Raw genomic sequence first — 9608 nt, 5'->3', positions numbered from 1 at the left:
AGCAGTGTGGCAACCAATCTCTGAGTTCATCAGTTTTAGGGAAGAAATAAAACAAAAACGGGTGATAATCGGGTGGCACCTATTTAAAGATGATGAAGCCAGCGCAGGTTAAACATGCATTTAAAGAAAAATGGGTCGTTCGAGAGAATGCTACGAAGAATGGCGTTCTTTGATTAAAACGTTATAAGTTATAAAGAGGTGAAAAGAATGTTGGCTGTTCAGCTAAAATGATCTCCAATGCCTTGGAAAAAACAGACGACAACTTCTAACATGGACCAGAGAATAACCAGAATGGCAAAAGCTCGGCCAATGATCACCTCCGGGACAATTAAACATAGTCTGCAGTTACCTGTAAGTACTGTGAGTGGAGCAAATTTATTTTCAAGAATCCCACGCAAAGTTCCTTTGTTAAAAAAAAAGGCACGTGCATAAGAGGTTACGATTACCCAAAGAACACATCAACTGGCCAAAAGAAAAATGAAGGAATATTTTGTGGGGTGATGAAAGTAAAATTGTCCTTTTTGAGTCCAGGGTCCACAGACCTATGTAGGATGACCCTCAAACTCTGAATTCAAACCTCAGTACACATTGAAGACAGTGAAGCATGGTGGTGCAAGTATCATGGTCTGGATATGTTTCTTCTTCTCTGGTGTTAGGCCAATTTATTGCATACCAGAGATCATTGATCAGTTTACACACCAGTAAACGAGCAAAGTCTTGGTTCCAAACTGCTAAAATCAATGTCATGGAGTGGCCAGCTCAATCCTCAGACCTCAATCCAATCGAGTACTTGTGGGGTGAAATCAAACGTGGTCTTTGTGAAGCAAAACCAAGGAATGTTAATTAATTGTGGAATGTTTTTAAGCAATCAAATAGTGAAATAACAACTGAAAGGTGCCACAAGTTGGTTGACTCATGCCACACAGAAGTGAAGCAGTTATTTAAAAAATGTGGACATGCAACTAAATATTAGGATTGCCAAATCCTATTTTTGGGAAATACAAAATAGTTTTGAGTTTTTACTTCTAGTTTTTTGAACACACCCTTTTGATCTATTTGCCCAATTGTACAGCCTTCGGAGTGTGCCTAGTATGACTGCTGGTTCTTGTTTGTTTTCAGAGAATTTTACTGCACCTACTGGTAACTTGTTTGGTATGTAAAAATACAAAATATACTAAAACCTAAGACGTTCTGGTAAGTCACATTGTACTGCTTTTACTTTGAACAGCACTATATTGTCAAATTATAATTGACTTTGTTTTATTGCATGACTGTATGGATTATGGTCTAAGGTATATGACAGTTTATTGATTACATCAAGTGACACGTTTACATTTGATTTAAAAATAACATCTCTTCTTCATCTGATACACATCGATGGTTTTCTTTTCTTCTTTTTTAACGCAAAAAGTTCGTAAAGCAGCTTGACATTCTCCCTAAACAACAGTCAACGTGTGAAATAGCGCCACCAGCAGGGAAACAGGTACCACCACAAGGCACTTAAAGCACAACGACGTCATCGCAAAACATGTGAAAAGATCATGCTATTAGCGCTGCTAAGCTAATGCATCATGTTCAAAAAAGGGCAGCAATCTGCAGTCCGACACATCCTCATACAGGTTTTGTTTTCCTGTTTTTGCATAGACGCAGTTAAAAACGCTAAAATTTGATTAAAATAGTTTTTCCAGTGTTTTGATTTCCCGGTATGCTTCATTCAAGGTATATTTACACTCGCCTTGTAGTCTTTTACAAAAGTACAGTACATTCGAGGCTATTTGGTGGAAGTTTAAGAATTGGATGGGAGATAGTCCAAATATTTTCTAGAACAATAAAACTTTCATCTGTTATACCAGGGGTGTCAAACTCGTTTTAGCTGGGGGCCACAAATGCTATAAAAAAATCTCACGGGGCCGGACTAGTAAGAGAAAGAGAGAGGGAGAAAAAGAGAGAGAATGAGAGGGACGGTAAGAGAGAGCGATAAACAGAGAGAACAAGGGAGATAGAGTAACAGTGAGAGAAAAGGAGAGAGCAGAATAGAGAAATGAATGGAGAAGAAGGGGGAAATGAATCTATATAGAAAAAGAAAGTGAAAAAAGAGAAAGATAAAAAGAATAAGAGAAGTGAAACGATAGAAAAAAAAGAGTCAGCAGTAGAAAAAGAGACAAAGTGAGGTGAGAATGAGAGGTCGAAAAAGGGAAAGAGGGTGAGAAAGAAAGAGAAAAATAGAAAGAAAGATAATTAAAGTGTAAATTAGAGAGAGAAAATAGAAAGAGAGTAAGACACAGAAAAATAAAAGGTTAGAGAGTGATTGAGAAATATAGAAAAGAGAAAAAGAGAGAGAAAGAGAGAGTGAACAGGAGAAAGAAAAAGAGAGAGAAATAAATAAAAAAGAAGTGAGAAATGGAGAAATACTACCACAATTGTTTTGCAAGTGTTAACTGGCTTAGGTGACATCCAGTTGATATTTAAAATTATATTTAAAACTATGGCTCATTTTCCTCTTGCGTTTCTTTCATTGTTGTCTTGCGGGCCAGAGTTAAACCATTGGTGGGCCTGATCTAGCCCGCGGGCCGCCTGTTTGACACCTGTATGTTATACTATGTACATTTTGAAGCTAACATTATCCTTTAGCATATTCACCCAAGTCTTTTAATTGCCAGTAACCATATTTAAAAGAACAGTGTGTGTTATTTGACCACTAGATGTCGTTGTATAGTGTTATGTATAGTGTTGTTTAACTGAAGATCATGCTGAAAAACACAAAGAAGAAGACAAACTACGGAGACTGAAAGTGATTGAACTGCACCAATTTAGGGGATTTTTTCTCTTTCTGTTACGTGTACTCAGCACCCTCACAAAAAAAAAATGGCCTACAATACTAGAAAAACATTAATGCGGTTTGTTCACTTTGAGTCTTCCTAGTTTGTATTCTTCCTTGTGCTTTGTAGACCTCGTTTTTGGTTGCACGACAAGCTGAGATACTTTTTGTTACTGATTGGCTCGAAGGTCTACCAGCTTGATGTGCATTTCTAAAATGATGATTTATCATGTTATTACTATGTTATTACCAAGCTGTAGTTATTAGAAGTTGAGTTCAAATAGGCTCAGTCAAACACAAAAACATTAAGATGGTTAGAGATAAAATTTCCTGGAAAATCATAATGATCCATCACTCGTGAGCTATTTTCAGAACCTGTCCGCAGGCAACTCATGTGTTCTTCGTGGGTTGAAGACCCTTGCACTACACAATAGAGAAATATCTAGTAGTTCAAATATTACACAGAGTCATTTTATATTTATAAAACTAGTACCTAAAATTATTTTAATTATTTAGTCGTAAAGGGGTACCAATAGATATTGTGGGTGACAATAGCTTAATGTAAGGACATACTAAAATATCTTATTTATTTTGTATTTATAACTTATAATTTGCCTCATTTAAATTCTAGTAAGGGCAGCACGGCGGCGCAGTGGTTAGCGCATGTGCGGCACAGTTCATGTCTTGGGAACCTCCTGCGTGGGTTCAAATCCAGCTCCAGACTTCCTGTGCGGAGTTTGTATGTTCTCCCCGTGCTTGCGTGGGTTTTCTCCGGGCACTCCGGTTTCCTCCCACGTTCCAAAAACATGCATTTCAGGTGAATTGTCCGGTCCAAATTGTCCCTAGGTGTAAATGAGCGAGTGAGTTGTCTGTCCCTGTGTGCCCTGCGATTGGCTGGCAACCAGTTCAGGGTGTCCCCTGCCCACTGCCCGATGATTGCTGGGATGGGCTCCAGCACCCCCACGACTCTACTGAAGGTATAAGCGGTGTAGCTGATGAGATGAGAAATTCTAGTAAATTATGTATGTAGTTGACAGACTGTGTGGTTGAATCAGTTTAGAGTTTTATTCAAAGTAAAAAACAAACAAACCTGGGTCGTATTGCAGTCTGTCATGAACCAGAACAGGATCAGGACCCAAATGCGTGACGTTTCTCACACAAGCCTTTTATTTTACGTCAGGCACATTACGTTAGGCAGCAGACTGGCGTCGAATGACAGGAAGCCAGAGGCCGACGAAATCGATACCAATTGCCCGAGCAGATATCGGACAAATGGGGTCGATACTGGACAGGACGGGACAGACAGGATTGAAAATAGAACAGGATATCGAAATTAAACAGGACAAACTAGAGGGGAACGAAAACTGGAGAGAATAATAAACAGGACAAAAATAAACTGGAACAATACCGGACAGGAAATACCAACAGGAAACAGGACCGAGTCAAAAACCCAGGTTTTGCAGGGCAGAGGTTTGTTGACGGACTGACAAAGGAAGAGTGAGATCACTGAGCTTAAATAAACGGAAAGCCAATCTGTCAACGAGCCCCAGCTGACGCCACACGGGCGGGGCCAATTAGGCGCCGTGGCAACCGTGACACTAAAAGGCTAAATTACATCAGAGGGTAAATTTGTGAACAAAATCCTTTTAATTGTCTTAAATCTGCAATGATTATTTCATCAAGTAGAATCTTTTCAGTCGAACAAGAAGAAGAGCAGAGGATGTGAATCACAATTCTGACGTCACAATAAGGCATCGGACCGTTCGAGTTCTAAGACACAAGGAGTGTAAAGCACTACAATAATAATACAATCATTATTATTAAATCTTTTTTCTTTCTATTATTGCAACTTCGATTTGAAAAGCGGTGTTTTCTCACCACAGAATTTACTTTCGGGAACCACTGCTTAGCATTTCATTGGATCCTTTGGAATCACCACTTTATTCATCCTTTACCCTAAATGTATGAATACATGCTATTTTTCATGCATACACTACCATTCAAAGGTTTGAGGTTATCCAGACAATTTTGTGTTTTCCAAGAAAGAGTCACACTTTTTTTTTAATCAAATGAGTTGTTCAATGTCTGTGGTCTTTTGCCCATATTTATCTCTTCCTTTAGGGTCATTTATGGGTTTTTGGATATTTCGCGATATTTATGTATTTGATTTTATTATCATTGGATTGCTACAAACGGAATTTAACCTGTGCCCGTTCCAGTGTTGGGTAGGGTTACTTTAACTTGATTACTTTCAATTACTTTTGGATTACTCCAATACCAAGTATGCTAATAAAAGACAAAAGAAACTAAATATGAATAAAATTACAAAATTTTGTGCTGGCTTGGAGAGTAACGGAACACATGGAACAGCAAAAATGATGTTGGCAAGCTGTTTGGATTTATTTTCATTTGGTTTCTGTCCCATTTTATGTGAGTTTTGCCGGAGATCAAAGAGATCAAAGCCAGGAGAGAAAGCTTACCACGTGTTGTGAGTTATAATTTTATTCATATTTAGTTTCTTTTGTCTTTTATTAGCATATTTGGTATTGGAGTAATCCAAAAGTAATTGAAAGTAATCAAGTTAAAGTAACCCTACCCAACCCTGGCCCGTTCTTTTGGCGCCAGCCGCTGCGGGCTATCGGCTCCCTGTGGCTTTTTAAACCCGGTCCTGTCACTCTCGTTTTGTCGGTCCGTATGCGAACCTTTGTGTATACAAGGCAAGCCTTTTTCAACCCTGACTCCCACCTGTCCCTTTTTTGCTCCTGTTTGTCTCCGGCTACGACCTGTTTGATCCCAACCACGTCTGCTCTCCGGTCCCGTCCCCGGCTTACGAACCATTTTTGTTCCCGACTGCGTCTACTCTCTAGTCCTGGCTTACGACTCGTTTCAGACCCCGACCACGCCTTGTTCTCCCAATCCCAGCTACCGACCCGTTTTTCCGTCCCTGACACCGCCATCGCTCGCTACGGAAGATCCTACTTTTGTGTTCGGATCACAATCCGAGTACGAGAGGGACTTACTTCCAGTGCCCTGCTAACACCGGATCGTGGATGCAGCCCTTCCTCTTTCCTTCAATAAAACTTGTGGTAAACGTTACGCAATTGGGTCCTGTTTCCGTTCTGGTCCTGACAGACAATACATTATCTTAATGTAAATCTACAGACTCTAATGTCCTATTCCTTTCGCTTGGTTGTCTTTCTTCCCTGGTTAGAGCCTGCTTTTGCTGTTCCCTGAAGGGAGTAGTACCCACCATTGTAAGATATCTTCAGTTTCTTGGCAAATCGAAACATGGAACAGGGCTCATTTCTTAGAAGAAAAACAGACTAGAGTTTCATATGAATTTTTTTCTTTTCTGGCCATTCTAAAAGTTGAATCAAACCCACAAATATGATGCTCCAGATACTTGACTATCTTGAAAGAAGGCCGGTTTTATAGCTTTTCTAACCAGTTAAATGTTTTCAGCTGTGCTAACATTATTGCGCAAGGGTTTCCAAATCATCCGTTAGCCCTCTAACACAATTAGGAAACACAATGCACTATTAGTACACTGGAGTGCCAGTTGCCGAAAATGGGCCTGTAAACACCAACGTAGATTTTGCATAAAAAAGCAGACATTTGCAGCTTAAACTGTCATGGTTGCCATGGCACCCAATTGGCCCTGCCCTTGTGGCGCCAGCTGCGGCTTGTTGACAGATTGGCTTCCCTGCTATTTAAACCCAATCCTGTCAGTCTCCTTTTGTCAGTCCGTCTGCGAATTTCCGTGTATACTAGGCTAGCCTTTTTTTGACACTGACACACGCCTGTCTCTTTTTTGCTCCTGTTTGTCTCCGGCTACGACCTGTTTGCATCCTGACCACGTCTGCTCTCCCGTCCCGGCTTACGACCCCTTTTGGCTCCCGACTATGTCTACTCTCCCGTTCTGGCTTACGACTCGTTTCCGACCCCGATCACGTCTTGCTCTCCCAGTTCCGGCTACCGACTAGTTTTCCGCCATCGCTCGCTAAGGAAGATCCCACTTTCGTGTTCGGATCACAATCCGAGTACGAGAGGGACTTGCTTCCCGCGCCCAGCGAACACCGGATCGTGGGCGCAGCCCTTCCTCTCTCTTTCAATAAAACTTGTAGTAAACATCACGCAAGTGGGTCCTGTTTCCGTTCTTGTCCTGACAAAAACAATCATTCACTATTTCCGGGTGAGTTTCTTATTAGTTTAATGTTATATTCATGGAAATAAATGGTGCTATTCCTTCAAAAAGTAAAGAAGGCCCCAAACTTTTGAATGGTAGTGTCGCTGACAGACTGTTGGGATGAATTTGTTGTGAGTTTCTTTTTTAATTAAAAAAAAACCTTGGGTAGTAGGCTGATCATGTAACCCTACATCGGAGGGGGAATGAGTAAATCTCCAACAATGAATCCATCAAGAAGCTCCGCGGTGGAAGAAGACAAAGATTCTGACGTCACAATAAGGCATCGGACTGTTCAAGTTCTAAGACACAAAAGGAGTTGTAAAGCACTACAGCAATAAATAATTTTCTTTCTATTATTGCTACTTTGATTCAAAAGGCTGTGTTTTCTCACCACAACATTTACTATGTGTAACCATTATTGAGAATGTTCTTGGATTCTTTGGAATCACCTCATAAATTAGCGTCTTCCCCAGGGATGTCAAACACAATTTGGCTGTGGGGCCAGATTCAGACTTTCTGTTCTCAGGCGGAACTGATTGGTAAAATAATGCCAACTTAAAATTTTAAGCTTACTGTAGTTTTTCAGTATTGTGCTTGATCATTCAGCCTACTTTGGTAGCCTACCCTATATATTATATTCATGACCATTGTTTTCCAAAGCATAATAACAATTTATTCACAAACAATAATTAAATGAATTTCATGTTTGGCACTAAATGTGTTAGCTGGTTTATGTTAAGAGTTGAGTTAACACAATAACTATCGCACCATGCTACACAAATTCAAATGTGGGCTATGAAATATGGTTTTTCCTTAATTGTACTGGTTTTAGAATAGCATGGGCATAACATTAGAAAGTATTTATTCTAAGAATCAGAACTTTCTAGAGAAATGACGGAGTGACTTGCTTTTTTTTGGAGATCATCCATTCGGCCATATGTTTGACATGCCTGGTCTGCCCAAAATGTAACAATACACGTTTTTTTTGACATATAAAACTGAACTTATTGTCATTAAACTTTTGATTAAAGCGAGTAGACTCTGAATCTAGACTTGTAATCAAGGTGGTGGGCTTTCAAAGACGCAATATACAAAAAAAAAGTCAATAAAAGACAAGGTGTAAAAAAAACAAAACAATGAATTTCATGTTTGGCACTAAATGTGTTAGCTGGTTTATGTTAACAGTTGAGTTAACACAATTTTACACCTGAACCATCACACCATGCTACACAAATTCAAATGGGGGCTATGAAATATGTGTTTTCCTTAATTGTACTGGTTTTAGAATAGCATGGGCATAGATTTAGACTGCATCAAATCAAACTAGCCGGCTAGACCTACTAAATCTGAGAATATATCCTTTACTTCCCTCTCGTGGCCAGAAAGAAAGTATTTGGTTTGCATTTACTCTAAAAATCAGAACTTTCTAGAGAAATGACCGAGTGACTTGCTTTTTTTGGAGATCATCCATTCGGCCATATGTTTGACATGCCTGGTCTGCCCAAAATGTATAAATACACGTTTTTTTGACATATAAAACTGTACTTATTGTCATTAAACTTTTGATTAAAGCGAGTAGACTTTGAATCTAGACTTGTAATCAAGGTGGTGGGCTTTCAAAGACGCAATATACAAAAAAAAAGCCAAAAAAGACAAGGTGTAAAAAAACAAAAACAAAAAAAACATTACTTTCAGCAGCAACCCAAGGTGTTGCAGCACAAACGAGACTGTCTTCCAGTAGAGGGCGCTAACATCCCTGCTCGCTGTCATCCATGCTGATGCTACTCTTGCGACTGCTGTCCTTGGAAGCGTCCGGTGAGACGGACGAGAGCAAAGGGTCCACGCCTCGCACGGGCGACACACTGTCCTCCATGAGGATGTCGTTGAGTTTGGAGGCCGGCCTGCCTCGAACGCCGTAGTGGCCGTCCGAGAAATCGGGGTGAGCCTCGCTTCGTTCGGAGGCGCCGGGGGATTCCGGGGTGCAGGCGGGATGGTGATGGTGGTGCGGGTGCGGGTGGAGTGTGTACAGGTCCTGGTGGCAGTCCTCCAGGGCTGGCTCCTGCTTGATCCTGCGCCCTGACAGCTCACTGTGGCACAGGGTCGAGGACGTGATGGCCAGACCGTGAGCTCTCGCTTGCATTTCTAACTCCTGCAGGCACACAAACACACCAACTAGCATCACTGTAAGGTCAGGGTAGGGAAACAAATTTTGGTGTCTCCTCTTAAGTATGAAAACGTAACAATAACGTCAATACCTAATAATGACCTATGATCAGTGTTCCCTCTAAGCTGCACGCGTGCACAATTGCACACTGCTCGCACATTCTCAGCGCACAAGAAAATATAGCCAGCGCACAAAAATCAGGGCTCAAAATTACTAATTAAGAAGCGACTTAAGTCAAAGTTACAGTGCATGAAGGTAAAAATACACAGGTTCCCCTGACGTTGTGTCCTAAATGAGGTATTTTGAAGTCGAACGAAGTTGAGTAAAGTTAGCAGAGTATGTCGAGAACCGGCTTCTTCGGCTCGGCTCACTAAAAAGGAACCGGCTCTTTCGGGTCCTAAACGGCTCTTCAGGTTGTTTTTGCTTCTTTAATCCCAACA

At 40.7% G+C, this 9608-nt stretch overlaps 1 protein-coding gene across 3 annotated transcripts in view; it reads right to left on the bottom strand.

Moving 5' to 3' along the window:
- Window positions 1-5866: 5866 nt before the first annotated feature.
- Window positions 5867-9608, bottom strand: part of mitfb (melanocyte inducing transcription factor b) — a 62918-nt gene continuing 59176 nt past the window's right edge. For all 3 annotated transcript variants that reach the window (XM_088330717.1, XM_088330719.1, XM_088330720.1), the window contains exon 10: window positions 5867-9153. In XM_088330717.1, the coding sequence (XP_088186843.1) occupies window positions 8752-9153 (402 nt within the window). In that variant the 3' untranslated portion in view covers window positions 5867-8751. The remainder of the gene's footprint in view (window positions 9154-9608) is intronic.

Source organism: Urocampus carinirostris, chromosome 3 (assembly GCF_059441175.1).
Source record: "Urocampus carinirostris isolate Australia breed hairy pipefish chromosome 3, RoL_Ucar_1.0, whole genome shotgun sequence".
Taxonomy (NCBI): domain Eukaryota; kingdom Metazoa; phylum Chordata; class Actinopteri; order Syngnathiformes; family Syngnathidae; genus Urocampus; species Urocampus carinirostris.
This window is presented reverse-complemented; position numbering and strand designations above follow the sequence as displayed.